The following is a 25,015-nucleotide window of genomic DNA, read 5'->3' as shown; positions in this document are numbered from 1 at the left end:
ATGCTAAGGAGGATATTTCTCCAAGGCAAGTCGTTTATGAAGAATCAGACGGAATAATCCAAGAAACAAATTCCCTCGATAATGATAGTCACAAGTCTAACTCTCTTAGTGATGAACTTGCATCCGCAAGTGAATTCTCTGAGATCGAAGAATCTTTCCCAAGTGAATATGAAGATGATGCAGAGGTAGATTTCTCTCAACCTCCAATCTATGACTCAAGTGATGAGGAAGACACAGAAGACTTTGACCAGGACATAGATACAATTGAAGATCTTTGTAAAGAAGTGGAGGAATTCATAGAAGAGCACAAGAAAACGGAACTTGCAGAACCACCAAAAAAACCTATCCCAAGGCCATTACCACCTAATACAAGCTTCAAGTGGGTACAATCCTTAACTTATAATTTTACTTATTCACTTGAATATGGTTTGCTTGAAACAGATGGCCAGCTTAGAGCTCTCTGCGGCTTTAAGAGTAAGAGGAAAATGGCTCGTACTCAGAGCTGGTGCACAAGGTTCAATAAGGTTCCACGCTTCACCTCGAAGTACACGGATTGGTATCATGCGCAATTACATGGATCACGGAAAACGTTTGGTCACCAAGGTGAGATTCTACTTTTTAACCCGCCCGAATGGAAACATGTAGATCAAGACGGAGGCGGATTTAAAAGCAAGGCTTGGAATCCTGGACTCTATCCTGACATTCATCGTCCCGGGAGCCTGAAAATCTGTTTGGAGCTGCTCAGAAGCTTTGCATGCTTGGTTTGGGACACCGGAGGCTATTGGCATTCCAAGCACTGGTGGAGATTTTTAGACGAATTTAAACATAAGCCACCATAACAGGATACTACTCCACTTAAGGACTTTAACTAAAAGTGCTAGGTGGGAGACAACCCACCATGGTATGGTCGCTTCTTTTTCAATTTATTTCTTGTTAATTTCTTTCATTTTTTCCTTTTTTATTTTAATTTATTAAACCTGGAATCATGCATAGCATTCATGTTAATCATTGCATTCTACATTTTTCATGCATATATATATATATCTATATATATATATATATATATATATATATATATATATATATATATATATATATAAAGGGGTGCACGACGCGACCGCATGCCCCATGCGATCGCGTCATATTGCGAAAAACACCACCCGCGCGACCGCGTGACCCACGCGGCCGCGTGATATATATATCGGCATAAGGATCCAACGAACAGAAAGTTAGGCTGGAATCGTGCGGCCCTTGTGCATTTCGCACAAATTGGCCCACGCGATCGCATGCCCCATGCGATCGCGTCACTTGCACAATACCAATCCCACATGACCGCGTGAGCGATGCGATCGCGTCACATGGATTGCACATCACCCCAAAAGGAGACAAAGAGTTGTGCTAAAACGGCGCTGGAGTCGTGCGTTTAGCACGAATTCCAGCAACGCGATCGCGCGACCCATGTGATCGCATCACCCCTCTTTCCCCCCTCTCATGCGATCGCGTCACTCCCATTTTCACCCCAACCACGCGACCGCGTGCCCCACGCGGCCGCGTGGATTCGAAAATATAACCCCCCCCAGCCACGCGAACCCTATCAGTCGCGCAGCCCCCCACCCCCAACCCTCTTCTCCCTCTCTGCTTCTTCTTCCTCCAGCCACCACCCAGCACAACCCAACCGCCACCGCGCCACCACCCAGACGCCGCCACCGTCCAGACACTGCCGCCGCAACCCCCTCTCCTCCCTTCTTCTCCCTTCTTCCTCTCTCCTCCCCTCTCCACCACTGCCCTCCGCGACCACCGCCCACCACCGCCGGCCATCCAGCCGCGCCCCTCTCTCCGCCACCCACCCACAAACCCCCCCTTCTTCTATCACTAACCCTAAACCCTCTCTCCGCCACTGCCCCCATCAGCCGCCACCGCAACGCCGTGCCCCACCACCGTGCCGGACACCGCCGCAGCCACCTTCTTCCCCGTTCCACCCCTCCCGCCTACCAGGTTCCGCAAAACGCAACCCCTTTTATCCGTTCGACGTTTTTCTGTAAAATTTTTTCCGTTTTTGTTCAAACTTAGGATAGATAGATATGCATGCTGTAGTGGATTTTTAGGTTGTTAGGTAGCTTAGGCTGTGGTTAGTGGATCTAGGTCTGTTTACTTGCACTGTTCCTGCTTATATTTTATCATAACTGCAATTCTGCTGTTCCTGTGACCTCGTTCATATGCTGTGATTTCTTGCAATTGCTGCTTGTTACTCTAAATTTTCCTGTTTCTATTCATTACTGGTACCTGCAACAAGTTTTTAATTCATATGAACTGCTATGGTTGCTGTTTATTTTCTGGGACAATCCAATTTTAGCCGGAATGCTGCCCAAATTTTTTGTAAATTGTTTTCATTCATGTTTTGGTTTGGCATTTCTGAACTCTGTTTTACCCAAACCATTTCATGAATGCTATGGCAGACTTTCTTATCCTCTTTGATTTCCTGGTTCATAAACTGCATTTGTGATTCACTGATTCCAATTTTTGCTTTCTTTATTTCTATTCGAATCAGCATCACCCTGTTTTCCTTGTTCGATTATGAGTACTTCTATTCTTACCTGTGAATCCTTGTTATATGGAATTTTTCTATGCCACTTACTTTAACCCGCACTTTACTAACTCACTAATTTTAATTTACTAATTTCTTTTTCGAATTCTAACCATACTAACCCTTTTAATCTCTTTTCTGATTATTTTCACTTTCCTCTAACTTTCTCACCATGGCATATTGATTATTTTTTCATTTAACATGAATTCAATCACATTTCATTTACTCATTTTCCTTATTCTATTTCTCCCTTGCCGCTTTGAGTTTCCTTTGTTTAATTGCCTATTTGCTTTCCTATTTTATCCATATCCTAGTTTTCTGTTTTTCAGGATGTCTGCCTCACAAAGGAAAGGAAAAGGCAAGGCTACTGGCAGAGACCCATCCTTAGGGAGAAGCAGCGCCGGCCGCACCACAGGCAGCGGTCCCACATCAGATTGAGGCTGCGGATCTTGAGATCCCGATCCAGTCAGCACCTCCTCCACAGCAGCCAGACCCTCAGCCCACCACCACCACTAAGACTCCAGCTACCATCCCTCCCAGTGATGACACTCCTTCACACCCGGCTTGATTGAGCATCGGGGACGATGCTTCCTTTTAAGTGTGGGGAGGTCGCTATCTCTGGCGTTTATTTTGGTGAACCACTACATCTTTTTTCTTTTATTTTGGATATTTTTCTGTATTTTTCTTTTTACTGTTATTTTCTGAGTACTTATACATTGCTCTTATGTATTTTTACTCTATTTTCTGCATTTTGCATCTTTAGTTCACATTTTAGCCATTTAGTTTATTTTAGTTATTTAGTTTAGTTTGTAATTCTGATTTATTAGTGGATTAATTAGTATATTTACCCTTTTTAGCATAAGATAGTATAGTTTAAATTGAAAAATATAAAAAGAAAGTAAGCTAGGAAATTGAACATATCAGATTTAATCCATAAACCTTGTATATAGCATTACATGATGTAGTTAAGCTGACAATATTTCATCAAGGAGGAACATTAAAACTTTAAAAGCTACCCTAAATAATTTTTTTATGAGAATAATGGGAATTTTTAACTAAACCTGCATACAATATATAAATGTTATATGATGCTTGAGTTAGAGAACACACAGCCTGTGAGTCTTGAGCTTAATTGTATGGTTGCATTCAAACCATAATTTCATTTCTGTGTGTTTCATTTCTTTTTATTCTGATGTTCTTTCCTTTGCTTTAATCTATATGTCCAATTATAGAATATAGAATAGATACATACCAAGAGAATGATTGAGGCCATCATTTGATTTCAGCTCACTTACTCCAAATTAGCCTACCTTTTACATCACCCTTGTTAGCCCCCTTGAGCCTTTTAAAACCCCTTTATTCTATTTAGCCAAATTACTAACCTTAAGCAGAAAAACAAAAGAAAGTCCCAAGTGAATCCTTGGTTAGCTTAAGATAGAAAATCATGAATAGAGTTAAATGTGGGAAACCTTTTGGGAACATGGATGATAGAAACAAAAAGGTAGAGAAGTTAAAAGAAATAAAATAAATTTGGGAAGCATGCTCATGAGAAAATCAAAGTGATTTAATTGCCATGTGCCTTGAAAAAAAAATTATTTTTTTTCAGCATTTAATAAAAGGGGATACAAAAGAAATTCCCCAATGCAAAATAAAAGCAATGCACATGGAATAAAAAAAATAAAAAGTGAAACATGAGCATGTAACAATAAGTGGGATAATATGGGAAAATAGGTAAAGAGATTTTTGTTTTACTAAATATGTATGTTAGGTGAGATCTTAGTCTAATTAAGGATTCACTTATTAGCTCACTTGACCCTATACATAAATCCTTACCTTTACCTTGACCACATTACAACCTCAATTAAAGACCTCAGGACTTTTTGGTATGACTATATTCTATAATTGTTGATTGGTTAGATGAAGAACAAAGCTATAGAAAGTAAGAATAAAAAGAAAAATAGAGTGAATAAACCCAATAAACAATGAGTGACTAGAGAGTAAACACAAAATCCAGTGAGGGTTCAATAACTCATCAACATATATCAATGCTTAAATTTACTAATTGTTTTGCAAGTTTGTACAATATTTTCTTTCCCATCTCATTTGCTAAAATGCTTTATTATTTAAGGGTTGGCTATATATATACATGACTCCATGAGAATGTGAATTAACTTGGCTACATGTAAGCTTTATATATGAGTGAATAAATTAGAGTTGCATGATGCATCATTCATTTAGGTAGTTCCATTTAAATTAGGTTGCATTGCATGACATTCCATCACTTTAACCTTAATTATTTACCTTGGATTTAGCATGAGGACATGCTAGTGTTTAAGTGTGGGGAGGTTGATAAACCCATATTTCATGAGTTCTTTTGTGCTTAATTTGAGTGATTTATTCAATCCTCCACCTACTTATTCATATTAACTGCATGGTTTTACTTTCCCTTCCTTATTATGTCATATTGTGAAAAACATGTTTCCTAAGCTTTAAAAATTAATTATTTTAATTACCTTTATTTCCATTCGATGCCGTGATTAGTGTGTTGAGTAGTTTCAGATTTTCTAAGGCAGAATGACTTAAAGGATGGAAAAGGAAACATACAAAATAGGAAGGAGAAGGCAAAACAGAGCTTTAAGGAAACTGGTATCCACGCGACCGCATGGACGAAGCGATCGCGTGCCAGAAGCGAACATGCAGCGACGCGGCCGCATGACTGACACGACCGCGTGGCAAGGAAAAGCTTCGAATGACGCGACCGTGTGACCCACGCGGACGCGTGACAGAGGCCACGTATCAGAATTTACAGAATATGCCCCCAGCGATTTCTGAAGCCCTTTTTGGCCCAGATCTAAGTACAGACAGCATAGACCAAAGGTTATAAAGTGTGGGAATGCACCCATTCAAAGGGAGCTCGCATATTTTATTTTTCAATGATTTAGATTTAGTTGAGAGGGAGATCTTCTCCTCTCTCTCTCTTAGGATTTAGGATTTCTTCTTATTTTAAGAGTGACTCTCAATCTAGGTTTTACGTTCTTTATTTTAGCTTCCTTTTACTTTTATTTATTCCAGCACTTGAATTGATCAGTGAATTTATGAATCTCATCCATGTTATAGATTGTTAATTGAATTAATAATATTTGAGGTATTTTCAGTTTATGATTGTTCTCTTTGATTTAAGTTACCATTGCTTCCCATCTAAGGATATTTTTATTATTCCAGCAATTTTACTTTTTCCCCTTTTGGTCCTAGTTAAGGATTCAGTAACTCAACAGTTATTAAACTCAACATAACTTATAATCGTTATCTTGCTAATTGAGCTGAACTTAAGTAATCCCAACCTTTTCTTAGGAAACAAATAGGATTCAAAGGTCAATTTAATTAGTCCCTTGACTTTCCGTTGCCCTAGTACAGGTTGATCAAGTGGAGTTTAGATTCAACTTTCATTATAGTTGAGAGAGATAACTACGTTGGACCTCCAACTTCTCTTACCTTGCCAAAAGTCTGCTTTACAGTATTTATTTATTTTAATTGCCATTTACTTTACTTGTCATTTAAATTACTTGCTTTTCATCTTCTAAACCCCGATTACAACCTTTATAGCCAATAATAAGAACATACTTCCTCGCAGTTCCTTGAGAAGACGACCCGAGGTTTGAATACTCGGTTAACAATTTCTAAAGGGGTCTGTTACTTGTGACACCCAATACGTTTGTACGAAGGGATTTTTGTCGGTTTAGAGACTATATCTATAACGCAACTGTTTCTATGATTCTCTTTACTGGTAAAAATTCTAACGTCACATATCTATTTCCACAAAATTCAAATTGCCACCAAACTTAAACTGTTTTAAAGCCTTTAAAATTATCTTTCATTTGATATAAAAAGTATTAAATTTTGAAAATAGTATCTCAAGATATGATCCGTTGAAATTCATCAAAAATTCATTTTTACCAAAGTTTATAAACTTCCAATTTCCAAAACATACGCTCCCAAATTTCATTTAAAACCAACCAAAACTCGACCATTCAACATTAAGCATTTCCAACCTCTCATTCAATCCTCAACCCACCAATTCTCCACTTTTAACAAATCTCAATTCAATAAATTCAATTTATAATCAACCTTCCATAGCTCAATTTTCCAAACATTTATTCAATTTCATCAATCACCATGAGTATACACATCAATATCACACACCAAATTATGCTCACCAACAAGAGCCTCAATCTTACCAACACTTAAGCATATCAATCCATACTCATAACCTTACATGCTCACAATCAATCAATCATTATTCACATATATTCAACTTAATCCATATCATCCAACAACTATATCAACATTTCAAAATCCACTAAATACATACATAACAACACAATTCATCTCAATCAATCAACAACATCAATGGTTCAAATCCTATCTTAGGGTCTCTAGCCTAAGTTTTCACAACCGCATTACATTTTAGATACAGGAAACCGAAACTATACCTTGGCCGATTCCCCGCTCAACCCGGAACACTTCCAATTTCACTTTTTCCTCAACTTTCAATGTGTCCAACACTCTTCAAATAGATTTCTCACCACAAGAGCCCCTTTTCAAGCTTTCCAAGACTTCAATCAAGCTCCAATGTACACACATACATTGCCTAATACACATATTAGGCACCCATACGTACAATTCAATCACTAAATCACAAAATTCCAAGTGTTTAGCTTACGGTTGAGAATCTTACCTTACCCAAAGATCAAAGAGGCAAGATTAAGCCTTCCTCTCAAGCTAATTGGATCCTATAACATCAAAAACTCAATATCTCAACACCTTTACCCAAAATTTTCGAAATTAAGGGCTGAAAATTCGAAGAGGAAATCGTGGTTTACCTCAAGAACAAAGTTATGGATTTTGTAGAGCTCGACGCTGCGATCACGTGACTACAAACGGTGCGTCAATCGGAACTCTGGATCAAAAGTTATGATCAATTGAAGTTTGAGTTGATTTGGGACAAGGGTTTCATGTTTTCCCCCTCTTCCTTGCTATTTCAGCGTGATTGGCTTTGAGAAAGGGGAGAGAGAGTACTGAGCTCTCTAATTAAATGAGGTTTGGCTGGGCTTTAGGCCTAACATGGGTCCGGTTGATTCGGTTTGGCCTGTTCGACCTAATTTTGGACCGATTTTTTTAAAATTGGTGTTAAAATTCTCGTTTTAATTTTCTCTATCATTTTAAATCATAAAAAATCTCATTTTTTATTTTCTATAATATATTTTAATTTATGAATTAATTAGTCATTAATTAACCGGGTTTTACATTTCTCTTATTTTCTTTAAGCTTAGTTCGGTGATGAAATTAAAGGAACGAAGGTGATGCATAAAGAGAAAGTGAACATGATTAGTAATGATGGTAATGGATAAGAATTTGTGGTGATAAGCTTTCTTTGGTTGTCATATATATATATATATATATATATATATATATATATATCTTTTGTTTTCCTTTAATGGTTTTGGCTAGTTGAAATGAAGTAATAATATAATAATGATGATATAACAACAATAATAATAATAATAATTTTTTATTTTTCAAAATATCTTATTATAATAAAATTATTTAAGGATCTTGATGAATTTTAAACTCAAAGTATTATAAAATTTAATTTAATTATTTTTAAAAAAATAATTTTTATTAAATAAAATAAATTATTTAATTTTCAAAAACTCGAATTGTTATATTAATCCTACATATAGATCACAATCTTAATATTATGTTAATATTGTTAACAGGTTCGAGTACCTATACCAAGTCTTTTTATAGAACGTTTTGTCATGAACTTCGACAATTTATGCTTTTTTACAATTGCATGGACAATTACTTTCGAGTTACTATTCACAAGCGTGGTGACCATGGATATATATTGGTAATGGTTTCCTTCAAATGATCTCTTTTTATAAATTTAGAAATGGTGGCTGGCTCAGGGGATACTATATGGGAGATAACAATGTGAAAATATCCGTTCGTAGTTAGATGCTAGGTGTGTAAGGTATTTAAAAATTTCTCGAGTGCCATATTCTACTTTTACTCATGATATCCATGCATGTGGTATGAATCGTCATGGAGCTTATCGTTTTCTTCCCTCTTCTCCCTCCGATAAACGTATTCGTCATCCATATAGGGAACCTCTATTGTATTCTTTGTCAAATCATGCCCTCATTTGACAAATAATATTTCTCTTATGAAGGAAGTTCCAAGTTTAGTTGATGGAAATAAATTCATAGACTCTCCTATGATGAAATTTCGGTATCTGATCCTAGCTTCAATGCAAGTAAAGATAACATTATGAGAAAAGCATGCTGTTCAAATGGTTACTTAATATATATCTAAACTGAATTCATATGATGTAATTTTTTTTATCTTTACTAGGTAATATCACTACAAGAAAATAGAATATTTATAACAAAAAATTTGTATCAAATTTAAAATTGTTACAAAAAAATAGTATTTTATAATAATAATTAGTGATTGTTACAAAAGAATAATGTTTTGTAACAAAGGAAACAAGTTGTTACAAAACATAATAATATTTTGTAACAACCTGTTTTCTTTTGTTACAAATTATGTTAGTTTTTGTAACGAGATGGTATTTTGTTACAAAATATTGTAATATTTTGTAACAAAAAAAATAAGTTGCAAAAATTCAAAATATTTTGTAACAAATTTTTTTTTGTTTCAAAATCCCCAATTGTTTTGTAACAAAAGATTAATTTGTCACAAAATTCAATATTGTTTGTAACAAGTTAATTATTTGTCACAAAATATAGGTATATTTTATAACAATTTTTTTTCAAAATGTTAAATACTTTAAGAGTAAAACAAATTGTGTATATATTTTTTTTAAAATAATTTTATTTTGTTTCAAAAATTAAAATTTTTTACATGGTGTATGTATTCATTAATTTTTAAAAATTATAAATATTATTTTATATTCTTCTGTAACATCCCGCATTTTTAAAAATCTAAATATGAATAGATTGTGATTTTATCTTATTAAGTTTAATCTTTATAATTTTAGAAATTATTTTATTAGAAATAATTAAATAGATTCGGAGATAATTTATTTTAAATTAAATAAGATTCTTAAGTAATTTTATCATAATGGAATATTTTGCATAATTTTAGTAATTGAAAAATAAAAAAGAATTGTATAGTTTAATTTAAGTAACTTTTATTATGAATAAGTTATGGCTTATTAATAACTTGAACTATTTATTTTATAAACTGAACTATTAAGAGTAATTAAATCAGTTTTATTAATATATGGAGTTAAGTTAATTAATAATCTTGTATAATTTTTATAATTGGTTTTTCATATAATTTCAAATTAGAATTCAGTAATGGAAGTATTATATAATTAAATTTAAGAAATTTCTATTATAAATACTTTAAGTTTAAGTTAATTATTGTTTATGTACAATTTTTATTGTAATTAGTTATTTTATATAAATTGGAATTAAAATTACACCAATAGAAAAATAATGGAAGGTCATATAATTTAATTTAGGTAATTGATATTTCGAGTTTAACCGTATTTTATAAAATTTGATTAGTATGTTTATTTTATAATTTAAATTAAAAATAATTATTTGAGCTCGTTAATAGATTGATAGATATAATCTTATGCGTTTTGAAAGTAATCTTTATAGTATTATATTTGAATTCTAAATTGTTATACCTATCATGAATATTTTGTAAAATTGTTATATTACTCGTATATATGTTTCCCTAATTTATCAAATCAAAACCTAATTTAACTTAAAATCACAAATTCCCTAATTTATAACCTAAATTAGTCACACACACACACTCAGAAAAGGGAAGCTCGAAGGGGCAAATAGAAGGAAAAGGGGGGAAGAAACAGAGAAGAGGGAAGAGGGACAGAGGAAGGAGACGCAACGAGGAGAGGAGGAGAGGGCCGTTTCGGTCACCACTGAAGCCTCCAGTGCTGCCGTTGCCGCTGTAGACCTCGTCCCAGCCGCGAAGAAGAGGAGGAAGGGCGCTGTTTGCGCCTTCGCCGCTGCCCTGCGTTGTCACTATCGAGAAGTAGGACGAGATAGAGAGAGACGTGAAGGAGGATGCCGGAGGCCACCACCACTGCTATTACCGTCACTGGGATCGTCGGAAGCTGTCGTGACCACCACTGAGCTCCACGCTAGAATCACCAATGGAGGTGCCTTTACTGCCCCTATTTTGGTTTAGGTCCTCCGCTCCTGTAACTTGTTCTACTTCCACTTTTACTCTACTATTATCCTACTTCTGCTATCTTGTTTTCATTCCATTGTTTGTTAGTTTCTGAAACTGTTATTGTTGCTGCTGCTAAAGAGGGCTGCCGGGGGTTACTAATCTGGTTCCATACAACTCGCCACATCTCCATTTATTTCTGCCTATTGCTCAGCCATCACTAGAGCCCTCTGCCGCCACCGGGAGCCAATACTAGAGCTATTGCTAATAGTTTTGGTCTGATCTTTTATTCGATTTTAAATCATTTACATGTTTTCCTATCTTTGCCACGCTTGTTCAGATTCGATTTTTGTGTATGTCCTTGTCTTCGATTTCTCGAAACTGTTACAGCTACTGCAATTGTAATTTATAATGACGTAGCTGCTGTACGAGGCGTCGGAGCTGTTGCTGCTTCTGTGGGAATTAATGCTATCACTGCTGCCTCGTCGTAACCTCGCCTTCGGTTTCTTTTAATTGTAACATCGAGGTAGGGGTTTAACTTAAATTATTTTAATTTAAGAATGCCCATAAAAATCTGTGTCTGTGTTCTATTATTTTGGTTAAAAATATGTATCTATGTTCTATTATTTAGAGAGTTGATAGTTGATATTTGAGCTATAGTTTATTTGAAAAACTTAGTTTATTCTTATTTCAAGTTCATCAAATTCCTGACTATTCTAATGGCCTCACACAGTATTTAAGAGGGAGGGATTATAGACAAACAGTTGCCGAGACTATACACCTGATTCACTGAAGTTCATCAATTTCATGATTATTCATGGTGGCATCCTTAAAGGCAAATGGATTTACTGGATGTATGCCTAATGCAATGGAAGGTGTATAAATAAGATGATCTAAACTCTCCATTGAGTTAGAATTCATATCTGTGTTTTTCCCATTGTAACCTGTCTCCATCTATCATCTTTTCATTGTATATGTATGCTAATTTTTGCATCGACATAGCAGCCATCATCTTTGTTGGCATGATACTTGAATTTTTGGGTTGGGAGTTGGGCACTTGCCCTTTCTCTGCATGTTTTTGTTCTCTTGTGTAGTGATCGAAGAATATATCTCACCAAATCGACCCATTTGTCTTATTGTATATAAATGTCTAATCAAGAACTTATCAATGCTGGGATGAAGCAAATGGATGAAACTGATCAGGCTATTGAAAGATCTAAACAGGTGTGACTTACATCAGATTCAAAATTAGACTTCATTGCTTGTTTATGTTCATTCTTAAATTTATACAAAATGTAGGTTGTTCATCAAACAATCGAAGTAGGCACCCAAACTGCTACTACCTTGAAGGGCCAAGTAAGTGTTTTATGTCAAATTCACTTTAGAAAAGGGGAAATCATATCCTATCAAACATTTGATGTGTCTTGTCATCAAATTGTGCAGACTGAACAAATGGGTCAGATTGTTAATGAGCTTGATTCAATTCAATTTTCAATTAAGAAGGCCTTGCAGCTTGTGAAGGAGATTGACAGACAGGTTGATTTTATTTTTGTTTGTTTGTATGCAATATAAACTTTTTAAACATTGGCCATGACTTATACTCTAGTGCTTATTGTTTGTGGTGTCATTGCCATTATTGTTATGAAGGTACTATCTTCATTCGATTTATTAATTTCATCAATTTGTCACTGATACTTTCCCTCGTGAAATCCAATACCTTGTTTAAGGAAGAAAATAAAAATGTTAAACTAAATTATGAAACTTTTTTACTTGTGAGAGTTGAAAAAAGTGGTGCAAGTTATGGCATAAAGGATTCAAAATCTAAATTAAGGATTCAAGCACAACTTCAAGAGGCAATGCAAGACTATGAGGAGCTAACAAAGGAAATAGATGTATTCAAAGAAAAACTTGAAAAGCAACGAACACGGCAAGAGGAAGAATTAGCTCAAATGAAAGTTCAATTGGAAGCCCAACAAGCTGTTGTGAACTCTTTCATAGCACGCTTTGACAATGAAAGAAACTAAAATTGCTTATGGTTTTAATACATATTCCTAGATGATTCCTATATTATTAGTATAGTTTAATTTGTATATGGATCTATTTATCATATTTTACTTGTATCATGGTTGAGAAATGACAAATGTCCTATTATTTGGTTTGATAAATTTGGTTGTGTATTGGCTGAGAAATAAGTTGTGAATTGGTTGTTTTTGTTGGAACCGTAGACGGTGGAAATATCCAAGTTTTAGGGAAGGTTCTGCCAAAATTTTTCTAAACATTTTGGATAAAACTTAATGGAAAAAGTTATAATTAGTGTTATATCTTGTTTCTAATTTTTTGTTTCGGTTTTTCTTATTTACAGGAGTGCTAAAATGGTGACCACATGCTACCTTGAGGGATCAAGAATATTTTGATTCATAGAGACACTAATTTATGTTAGAACTTTTAACTTTTGGTTGAACTTGTGCAAGAAATATAACTTGTAGAACTAATCAATGTATTCACTAATGTTATTTTGTTTTAAAACAATTTTAGCTAAATGAGGCATGTTTGAATTATGTATGTTTTTTACATATTATATAAATGTAGACTTGCTTCGTAAAATAGTTAATGTATTAGTTAATTTAAAAAATAATTTAGTAAATTATGTATGAAATTTGTATTAAAAAAATTGTTACAAAATAATTATTTTGCTTTTGTAACTAAAGAAAAAAATGTTACAAAATCAAGTTACATTTTAACAAAATTTTATGATAGGAAAAATTAGATTGTCACCAAAAATATTTTGAAGATCAAAATTTGTTACCACTTTTGTAACGACTTCTGATTTTTTGTATCAGAAAAATTTGTTACAAATATCACTTTGAATTGTAACAATTTCATTTATTGTTACAAAAACTTTTTGTAACGAGACATACAGCAACGGCCCCTTTTTTTGTTACAAAATCCTTTTTGTTTCAAAATTTTGATTTTTTGTAATAATTTTTTTGTTACAAATATTACTTTTTCTTGTAGTGTATATGCAATCTTTTATATATTATATCACTTTAATGACTATATGTTTTGCAGATGTTGGAGAAATCAATTTTTGCTTTTGACACGATGTTCCCTGCGTTTGATATTATGTACTACAACTGGGAATGAAGGATTATTATGTGCTTAAATTTAAAGCATCTTTATATTTTTTGTTGATGTATGTTATGTTTGTGTATTTTTGCAAACTTATCTTCCATTAGCAGTTTAATTCTCTTTTATAAATATGCATATCTACCTAATTAGAAATGACTATTACTATCTTGTTATGGTTTATTTTTCAATTGTAATATCTAAGTAACTAAGTTATAAGTGAAGTGCAGACCTGGACATTATTTTGGTGTATCAAATTATTTAGTTATCCTTAATTTTATATATATTCAAATAATTATCTTCAGGATAGATATATTTATAGTTTCTTACAACCCTTCAATTGTAGTTGCATGGCTATTCACTTGAATCTTGACATCTATCATTGTTATATTATTATATGAGAGTTTTTTAATTTTGATATGGAGCCGGTGAAGGAGTTTCGCAGCATTATGGGGGTTGGGTGTTTCACCGAGATGTGACGGCATTGTCGAAGAAATCGGTGGCACCGATGGGGGGACAGAAATTGGTGGGTCCGATTTCAGGGCGCAGAAGGTGCACAAATCGGTGGCACCGATTGGTGACCCCCTTGCCACGCGTCGCGCATGCACCTGGCTTCTGGGTGGCCCGTGACTCTCTATTCGTGTTTCACCCTCCAAAACCTGTGTTTCACCCCCTCCCAACACTATCTCTTTCACTCTCACACAAACTATCCCTTTCTACTCACTCTCAATCCCACCGTTTCACCATTGTTGGACCACAACAATTTTGGTGAAAATTTTGAATAAAAATACCAAGAAGACGAAAAATTAAGGAAATAAATCAACCAGAGTTTCATATTATTAATTATCTTGGACATCCAAATTATGTAAGTTTTTATTTTTAATAATCTGATTTAATGATAATAATAGTGATAATTTTAGATTTTATTAGCAATATATATTATAATGGCACTAAGTAGAGATTAAGCATGTATGTATGTATGATTTTATTATCAGGTGGTTAAAAATAGAAATTAAAATAGGAATAAACCTTGTATGTATGTATGTATGTATGATATGGTTAGTTAGTAAATTGTACCGGTGAGAGTGAACTGGGTTTTTTTTTATGCATATTAATTAAAATAAAATGAAAAAATGAATGACACATGTAAAGAATGAACGAATAAAAGAGAAAGGAAAATGAGATCTGTACATATTAGATTGGAATAGGTGGATATTGATATATTGTTGTTATTATCAGTATTAGTAATTGAGTTTAATTAATTATTATGATTAATAATAAAAATTTAATTAATTATTTTATTTATGATCATTAACAATTGAATTTTAATTCAGTAAAATTTAGACAATAAATTAGTAATAACTAAACTTAGATTTTATACTGCGTTAAATAATAATAATAATAATAATAATAATAATAATAATAATAATTAGTATGCTGTTTTATATGAATAATAATAATAACAATAATAATAATAATAATAAAATTAGTATGTATGCTGTTTGAATAATAATAATAATAATAATAATAATAATAATAATAATAATAATAAATTAGTATGCTGTTTTATATGAATAATAATAACAATAATAATAATAATAATAAATTAGTATGCTATTTTATATGAATAATAATAATAATAACAATAAAATTAGTATGTATGCTGTTTGAATAATAATAATAATAATAATAATAATAATAATAATAATAATAATAATAATAATAATAATAATAATAATAATAATAATAATAATAATAGAGGCTGATTTACTGTGTAAGGTTAATTAATTTTTGTTATAAGGTAATGAATATGATTGAAAGATTTTTGTATAACAGATTTAATGTGTATGTTTGAAATACAATTATGCTGGGAATTAGTTATAATGGACATGTTAAGGATAATTGTGTTTTTGAATAATATAGTTATATTATACTTGTTCTTATAACGGAAATGTGATATTGTAGGCTTCAAGGATGTTGATGTGTGATCATTTACACCCGCCGGATCCATACAACCAAATTGTTGAGTCACAGTTACGCGAGACTGGATTTTATTATGTATCCCAAATTGGAGTTATTAAAGGTCAGTCAGCAATGATCAATGCTCTGATTGAGAGATGGCGGCCCGAGACTCACACTTTTCATTTTCCGGTTGGTGAGTGTGCCGTGATCTTGGAGGATGTGGCAGTAATTCTCGGTCTGCCGACAAATGGTCTTCCGGTTACAGGTCCGACCATGAGTAGCTTTGAGGCATTGGAAGCCGAGTGCTTGCACCAATTTGGAATTGCACCGAGGAAGACGGACTGTAGAGGGAGCTTTATAAAATTAAAGTGGTTTAGGGGTTTGAAAGATCGTATAGTGTTGAATGATGATGTGCACATGCAGATGTATGTAAAGTGTCACATAATGTTATTATTTGGGACAATTCTGTTTGCAGATAAGTCGGGTGCAGTGGTGCACTGGAAATTTTTACCTTTGCTCCGCAACTTCGGTGGGATCATACAGTTTAGTTAGGGTTCAGCATGCCTGGCACACTTGTATAGATCATTGTGTAGGGCAACTCGTGTCGACTATAAGGAGATGGATGGTCCACTGACACTGTTGGTCACTTGGGCTTGGATCCGGCTACCATTTCTAGCGCCGATTCCGGGCAATCCCCGAGTGTTTCCAATTGCAAACAGGTAATTTTGATTAAAGTATGCATTGAAAGAATTGATAGAAATTGTATTTTGTTTAGGGTAAGATAAGTTAACTAATGGATTGTCCGTCGGCAGGTGGCATAACTGGGACCGTCAAAACTATGCCTACCGATATAAAATGCTTGCACACTACAGGAGGTTATTGGATGATCTACAAGAAGGATAGGTATTTTGTAAAATACAAGTACCTTATGTAACTTGTTAAGTGAATTAATTGTTGTGTAATCATCTGACTGGTTCGATGTGTCCAGTTTGTTTGACAGGCTTATGGCATTAGAGACATCGACCCAGACATAATTCCTTTAGCCATCCGTCATAATTCGGTTATCTGGAGTGCCACAGTGCCACTTATATCTTTTGAATGCATTGAGTGGCATGCAACTGATAGAGTCAGGAGGCAATTTGGATGGACACAGGGTGTTCCTAATCAAGAGCGGGATCTAGGTGCATCACACGGCGAAGTTCTAACTGGGCCTAAGAATCAAGATTGGGCCGATACCCACTCTCTTTGGGTGATGCAATGGACCAATCGGTATAATTACACTCTCTCTGATGACTTGGAGCATTTACATTATCCATTGGAAATTTACATGCATTGGTACCGAGAAGCATTTAGTGACCACTTGCAATTGTCGAACCTTGTATTTGAAGAGAATCCAGAAGGTCCTCCACCACCACCGTCACCGGAACCGCCACAACAGGGGGTTGAGTATTTTGCACCATATGTTCCTGACACGCATCCGTCTAATTATTACTCAGCGTCAGTCCCAGCACATCAATAGTATTGGGGTGGTCCATAGTTTGAGTATGGAGAGCAACTTTCATTCAGTCAGCTGCTTGGTTTCATGGCATCGGGGTCGCACCACTCACATTCAGGTAATTATGTTGACATTCCCACCGACCATCAAGCACATTTGGGTGGTATTACTCCAGCTAGGAGGTCATTAGATCTGAGATCTCGGGTTCGCACTTCATCTGAAAATTCTGGTGCCAGAATGTCTGTTGACTCAAGCAGAAGTGCTGAAGCGGCGGGAGGGATCATACAGAGTGGAAACCCTAGACGTATTCCGATGACTCTGATTCATGAGAGTAATAGAGCAGTTCATGATGAGACTGATAACTACCTAGTAGACCATCCAGAGGATGCGGATGAGGATGAGGATGAGGATGAGGATGAGGGTGATGATGAGGATGACGATGCTGCTGACGAGGATCCAGTGCCTAGTGCAGGTAAAATAAACTGTTAGTAATGATTTAGGGCTTGATTATGAATTTCTATTAGTAGCTTCATGGTGAACTTGTATTTGTATTTGTATTTGTATTACACAATGAACTTGTATTTGTATTTGTTTTGTTTTCATAGATACAGCCACAAGTGAAAAAGGTAAAGGTTACAACCTTAGAGCTGATCCTCCACGTCGGAGTGAAAATCGGTATACACCATCCGCTTTTAACAAGATTGCAAAGAAGTGCAGAAAGTTATACAAAGATATGAAGTGGGCACCGAGGAAGTGAAGTTGTAACTATTTAATTATTAAGAATGTTAATTAGGTTCTTACTACTATTTAAGAAATAATTTGTATTATTTACTTATTGAGTATGTTAACTAGGTAGTTATTGTTGACTATGTTAATTTGGTTATTAGTATTTACTTATTGAGTATGTTAACTATGAGTATGTTAACTAGGTTGTTATTACTTTTTGCCTATTGAATATGTTAATTACGCTGTTATGACTATTTTTCTATCGAGTATGTTAATCAGGTTTGAAATGAATACAAGCACCAGTTGGTAAATTCAAATGTCTACGTCGTACACAAATGTAAATTCAAACGAAATGTAAAAAAAGGTAACTACTACTCTTCGGCTGGACCTGCACTCGATCCACCACTTTGACGACATCTACTGCGACTATGGCCCTCAGCACCGCATTGCTTGCATCGCATCGAGCGACGTAATATACGAGTGTCCATCTCATTCAAGAAGCGGGTCATCTTCGGCCGACCTTTGGCTACCCGTCTGAGGAACGGGTTTCCAACGAATCTAGGTCCATGATAAGCAGGCCACATTACCGGATTTCCCAGTGGTCTAAACCTAGCCCTGTATACTCTTCGAACTTGGTCCATCTTGTAAACGTCATTAATGTACACTTGCCAATCCAACCTCTGATTTGCACAACACGCGAACACGTGTCGACACGGAATTCGGTTAACCTGGAATTCACCACAGTCGCACCGATGGTGGCGTAGGTCAACTGCATACTCAACCCCACTAGGCATCTCACATACTTTGAAGACTTCATTTTCTCTATCAAAACAGCTAACCTGTATGTTACCTGATGCTCGTTGATTTGCATGCAGCTTGGTTGTCACCATCTCAGAGAACACAAGTCCAGCATTGATTCGGGCTTCAGCCTCGGCTTTTTTCCTAGTGAACAACTCATTCAGTCTGTAAAATGTAGCCTTAACAAGTGCAGTGACTGGGAGATTGCGTGCACCCTTTAAGACGGAGTTGATACATTCCACAAGATTGGTGGTCATATGACCCCATCGGTAACCACCATCAAATGCCAAAGCATACTGCTCACGAGGGATCCGATCAAGCCAGTTGGTGTAAGCCTCACCCCGTTCTTTTAATCGTTCATAGCGCATTTGGTACTCCCTGATCGTCCTCGAGTATCCTATGAAAAACATTCAGTCAACTATGAACACCATTCTATTTGATCGTACTTACAATAAATTCAAAGTTCATTCTATTCAAACTTACAAATGTTGACGATAAGCTTCTGCAAGTAAGGTACCTTAAACTTCCTCAAGAAGTTGGACTCAATATGCCGGATACAAAACATATGGAAAGCTCTAGGAGGAGACCACGCCCCATTACTTCGTTCAATAGCTAACCTAATCGAATCGTGTCGATCAGAGATAAGTCCCACACCATCATGTGTCACCACATGTTGACGCAAGTTGCTCAGAAAAAAGTACCATGCATCAGAAGTCTCTCCCTCCACTATGGCAAATGCAATAGGCACGATGTTGTTATTACCATCTTGTGAGACTGCAACCAATAAACAACCCTTGTATTTTCCATACAAATGAGTCCCGTCCACCTGCACCACTGGCTTGCAGTGTCTGAAGGCCCTTATACAGGGGTAATAACTCCAGAAGACTCTATGTAGAACACGTATATCAGGAACCAAATCATCCCCCTGGTAAGCAGGCATTGTTTCAAAGTGAACCACTGCTGATGGCTCTTTGTGGCACATGGCCTCAAACCATATGGGCAAAGCTTCATACGATGCTTCCCAACTTCCGAAAATTGATTCGACCGTCTACTGCTTTGCTAACCAAGCCTTGCGATAACTGATGGTGTAGTTAAACTTTGACTGGACATCAGCAATTACTGATTTCACCTTTATAGACGGGTCAACCTCTACCAACGGCTTTATTACTTCTGCAACTGTCTTGGAATCCAGCTTCGAATGGTCTTGAGAAATAGTAGACCTGGTACAAGTGTGACTTCCATTGTACCTCCTTATCTCCCAACAGTACTTCTTCTGCATTTTGGTTACCCTGATCAACCAGTCACAACCATTCCCATATTCTGTACATTTGGCATAGAATGTCGTCGGTTCCGACTCATATACCCGATAGTCCACACCTCTCCGGATGGTATAATCTTTCATTGCCTTGATTACTGCCTCCCTTGAACTGAATTCCATCCCCACTGTGAACTCACCATCCGCCACAATAGGAGGCGCTGCATACATCAAAAGTAATAAATGCTTCATTATGTACTCAGTAAGAAGTCTTTTATTACAACTCAATTAATAAACACACTTTACTATGTAAGATCGTTATAGTCTTATTTTTCACTATTCCAGCTACGTAAAGAACAACTGAATATCATTCACAACAAAGAATTATTAATTAATAAAAAAATCGAACGCTATGGTCACAAATGCCTAGTCACATATCACATACATTACTCATCCGACTTATTGATCTGCTACTTCAGAGTTTCACATAGCTACCTAGGTTTACGCACCTGCATTCATATATTGCGGAAACTCCGGTGCGTGCATAGCCTCCAAATCCAACGACCGCATGAAAAAAGGCTCCTGAAACGGATGCGAGTTTGCTAGTGCATTTGCAACTTCCGCCACATCTGCATTCATGGTGCCGCCAGCTTCATCTTCGTCTTCACCTGGACTGACGATCTCATAGTTACTTTCAAATTCATTTTCACTTTCACTATTATAATCTTCCAATTCAATGTTACGGTCCGCTTCAGATTGCTCAAACTCAATATATAACTCGATGCACGACATTCGGTGGCAATTTTCCATGTACATTGAAAATATTTCATGCATACTCGCTTCGTCCGTCACGTACTTAGTCTGAAATTAAACAAACCCACCAAACACAGGTAAAGGATACCTATACAAAATACACGATACTCTCTTACATATTTGAGAATCTATCTTCTCACAAATCACACCTTTCAATTCCTCAAATGACAATGTGAACGGAATAACATCTAATGGATTTTCACACACAAATTGAACTCCCTCATATGTTTGCAATAAGATTTGTCCATAATAATAAATCTTCAATACAACTCTATCATCCATAACACTACACGTACTTGACTATTCTCAACCTCACAGAAATTTCTTTTACAAAAATGAAGGAGAAGAATCAGAGAAGAGAAGAGAAGAGGATGAACATTAGCTGAGACCGGCGAGGAAGAAATGGGGGCTTCTGTGAACTCACCATCCGATTGGTGCACCCCGGATTAAAATAAAATTTTTTGCCTCCAGTAATCGGTCCCACCGATTACTGCACTCTTCAGCTAACGTCTTTTTCCACCCAGAAATCGGTGGCACCGATTTCATGCTCCTCAAACTCTCCCTCACACAAATCGGTGGGACCGATTTGTGTTACTTTCTCTCTGCTTGAAATCGGTGGGTCCGATTTCTTCCTCCCAAAATTCTAAAAAAGCAACACCGTCATAACAGTGTAAATCACCCGTAATGATCATATCCCAGCATAACTCACACCCCAAATCATATCCAAAAAAATCAGCCACTATATGAAGTTCTATCTATCAATAAAGTTATTTACACGGCCTCAAGTTAAATATATTATTCTACTACCCATATATAATCCCAACATGAATGTGAGCACTCAGATAAAAAAAAATATTTAAAAATGTTTGAATTTAACTTTATCTTATGGCCTAAATTTTAAGCATCCATTTTTATTCAGCCCAAATATATGGACGTTCACTTAACTGATCCATTAATAATAGCCAAAATTTATTATATATGAATAAATTATAATTATTTATAATAAATGCTAACAATGTTAGTTTTATCATGAAATAAATAAAAATATTGTAATACCCGGTCTAATCAAAATTTAGTAAATAATAAGTTAAATAGGAGCGAATATGGTTGGAAGATTTGGCAATCGGAATTTGATAATTTAAATATGATATTTGGATTCAGTGAATTTTTCCGAGTCGGAAAATATAGTTTTCTGCGTAAAAGTGCGCAGTGGAATTTTGACCGGCAGTACCGGCTGAGATCTGTCTGGTACTACAACTGAGGAAATTGATTATGGGTAAATAAGATTAAGAAATGAGGAATTATAATTAGGGAAGGTAGAAATATTTAAAGTGCGATTTAGAGCGCTAATCTTAAAGGTTTTGGCCCAAAATTGGGCCAATGGGCAAAAATAAGTGAACCGGGCCTAAGTGGGCCCAAGACCCAACATATATAAACATTAGTTGTGAGCATTTCAGCTCATTTTACCCTAAAAAGAAGGGTTGGGGCGCTGATTTGAGAAGAGAGAAGAGAAGAGAGAAAACCTAACTCTCTTTGATCTTCAAACCACCATAACTTGAGCTACGGAGCTCCGATTGACGAGCCGTTTGCGGCCACGCGTTGCTCTTCTCATCCTCTACAATTCTATCTAAGTTTGGTGGTGAGTATTTTATTCATCTCTGCCCAGTTTTCGAAATTCTCCACTGTTACACGTTTTTGGGTAGTTAGTGTTGAAATCTTGTGATTTTGGGTGTTTAGGGATACTCCAACATGGATTCTAAGTGGGTTCTATCCCTACTTCATATGGGCTGAGGTAAGAAGTGCTCAAACCCTTGTGATTTGTCATTTTTATGAGCCCTAGGTTGATGTATGTATGTGACATTGGTTATGTTAGTGTATTTGGTGATGTTGGTGCACAATTGGGAGATTAGTATTGCTTGAGGAGCTTTGGTAAGGCTTGGAGCTAAGGTTGGTGAAGAATTCCAAAGAAGAGGCTCAATTGGTTTGGCTACAAGAGGTACGGTTTAAGTTTCATTTAAATACCGTGTGTTGTGATGAGAATTCCTAGGCTAGATGCCCCTTGGATTAAGTTTGGATTGTGTAAATGGTTGGTGCTAATATGCATAGTTGATATGTAATGTGAATTAATGATTGGGTTGAGAATTGTGTGACCTTGTATGCTTGGTGTATTGAGAATTTGATGTACTGGGTAATAAGTATTGATTTGTGGTTTATGCATTTAAATTGTGAAAATTGGGCCGGAGGCCGTGAATTTTGGGCCGGAGGCCGGAAAGAGGTAAGAAAGGTAAGTCGATGTGTGCATTGTATGATGGCACAAGTGATTGGATGAATTTCAGATAATGAATATATGAATGATTAGGTTGGTTATTGAATAATAAGGTTTGAGAAGTTGAAGTGTGGAATTTGGTAATTTTGGGTGAAATTATGTAGACGAGATATGTTTGGTTCGGTTAAGATATATTATGTGATCATATATGTGATTATGATTATTGATGCCTTGATGGTATGATGATGCATTAGAGATATGTATGTTGTGATATATGCTTGGGGAATGATTAAGGTTGATTTGTGGGTGAAATCACGTAATAGTGAGTATGATATTGATTACGTATAATGATGATTGATTGGAAATGGTATTATTGGAAATTGGGATGAGGAAGGATGTATGACATGATATTGTGTTTGTCCTTTAGCCATTTGATTGAGAAGTGTTAAAATGATTAGATGTGGTTTTGGGAATTTTTGGTAAAGTGTCAATGTGTGAGTTGAGGATGGCTTGATGTGGATTTTGGTACATTTTGATTGATTTCAAAAAGGGTTGAAATTGGCATGTTTTGGTTGATTTTGAAAAGATTTGAAAATGGCTTGTTTTGAAAATGGCACCTAGTGGTTTTGTATGAAAACATGGTTTTTGGGCATACTTTGACGGGACATAACTTGGACTACAGATCTCTGTTTTGTGCCAAATCTATTTAGAAATGAAATTGGATCCGGGATGTCCATGCCGTTTGAAGAACGGGTGAAAAATGATTTAAAATGAGAAAGTTATGTCCGTCGGAAGATTGGGGGTTGAATCTGTAATTTCTGCAGCTTTTAACTTAGAAAATTTTTAGCTGAATGACCCTCCACGCGTAGGCGCACTTGGCGCGTACGCGTCGTTCTTCAAGAAGGCACTATCCACGCGTGCGCGTGGTGTGCGCGGGCGCGTCGATGCGCTGCACCAAATGCCCAGCTATTTTCCCGAGAGTTGTGCCAGAGTTGTGCCAGTTTTGTGCCTGGGGCACAAGAGCACCCACGCGTACGCGTGGCTGACGCTTGCGCGTCGTTTGGCTATTTTTCAACCCGCGCGTATGACGCTTGCGCGTAAAGTGCGCGTACGCGTGGCCCTGTTTTCATGCCAAAGTTGATTTTTGAGTTTTAAAAGCCAAATCTCATACTTCTAAGCCTCCGATCTCACCTCTTATGTATTAAATCATTCTGATATGCCTAGCAATGAGCTAGGGGATGTGGTAACTTGCGAGTGAAGCAAGGGAAAAAGTTATGATCAATGATGATCAAAGATGATTATATGAGATATGGAGGATGACGGTGGAAGTACCGTGTATGCCATGAGCCGGAGGGCTATATTTATTGATAAATGGCCCGTTCTTGATTGGACCATGATCCGGATGGCTGAGTTATTGCCGGGTTACGGCAAAGCCATTATTGTTTATGGCTGAGTATAAATGCATATATGATTAATGAATGAATATGTTAAATGGATAATAATGAAAAAATATTGAAATGTGATGTGCGACCCCGGGTAGTAGGCAGTGGCGTTGTCCACTTGCTCCGGGTATGAGACGGGAAAGGAGGATTATGATAAACAAGTTTAATCGTGGGGTTTTGAATAAATGTGTATTTGTGATACCTGGGTAGTAGCAAGGGTCGTGGTTCGTCCCGCTTGCTCCGGGTCATTGTCTGAGGATTGATAATAATGAAGGGTGATTATGAATAAATGTTTATTTGTGATACTTGGGTAGTAGCA

General features: G+C 35.9%; 1 protein-coding gene and 1 long non-coding RNA gene across 2 annotated transcripts; one reads left to right on the top strand and one right to left on the bottom strand.

The window, feature by feature from the left end:
• The first annotated feature begins 11,957 nt into the window (after positions 1 to 11,957).
• LOC112735985 (uncharacterized) lies at positions 11,958 to 12,314 on the top strand. Its single transcript, XR_003168663.3, has 3 exons — positions 11,958 to 12,037; positions 12,113 to 12,169; positions 12,257 to 12,314. It is a non-coding gene; the product is annotated as an uncharacterized lncRNA (long non-coding RNA).
• Positions 12,315 to 18,493: 6,179 nt separating this feature from the next.
• Positions 18,494 to 19,860, bottom strand: LOC112735240 (uncharacterized). Its single transcript, XM_025784803.1, has 2 exons — positions 19,521 to 19,860; positions 18,494 to 19,317 (listed from the first exon to the last, which is right to left on the bottom strand). The coding sequence occupies exons 1-2, from the start codon at positions 19,858 to 19,860 to the stop codon at positions 18,494 to 18,496; spliced, it is 1,164 nt and encodes a 387-aa protein (XP_025640588.1).
• Between the last annotated feature and the right edge of the window lie 5,155 nt (positions 19,861 to 25,015).

The sequence above is a fragment of the Arachis hypogaea genome, chromosome 13, assembly GCF_003086295.3.
Source record: "Arachis hypogaea cultivar Tifrunner chromosome 13, arahy.Tifrunner.gnm2.J5K5, whole genome shotgun sequence".
NCBI lineage: Eukaryota > Viridiplantae > Streptophyta > Magnoliopsida > Fabales > Fabaceae > Arachis > Arachis hypogaea.
Note: the sequence above shows the minus strand (reverse complement) of the source record. Positions and strands in the feature narration are given on the sequence as shown.

Bases quoted from the DNA above. Each gene is read 5' to 3' on its own strand.
- LOC112735240 (XM_025784803.1), bottom strand. From the start codon at position 19,860: ATGCCTGCTTACCAGGGGGATGATTTGGTTCCTGATATACGTGTTCTA. The intron at 19,318-19,520 runs GTAATGGGGCGT...TGTTTTTCATAG, and splicing joins TAGGTTAGCTATTGAACGAA to GATACTCGAGGACGATCAGG.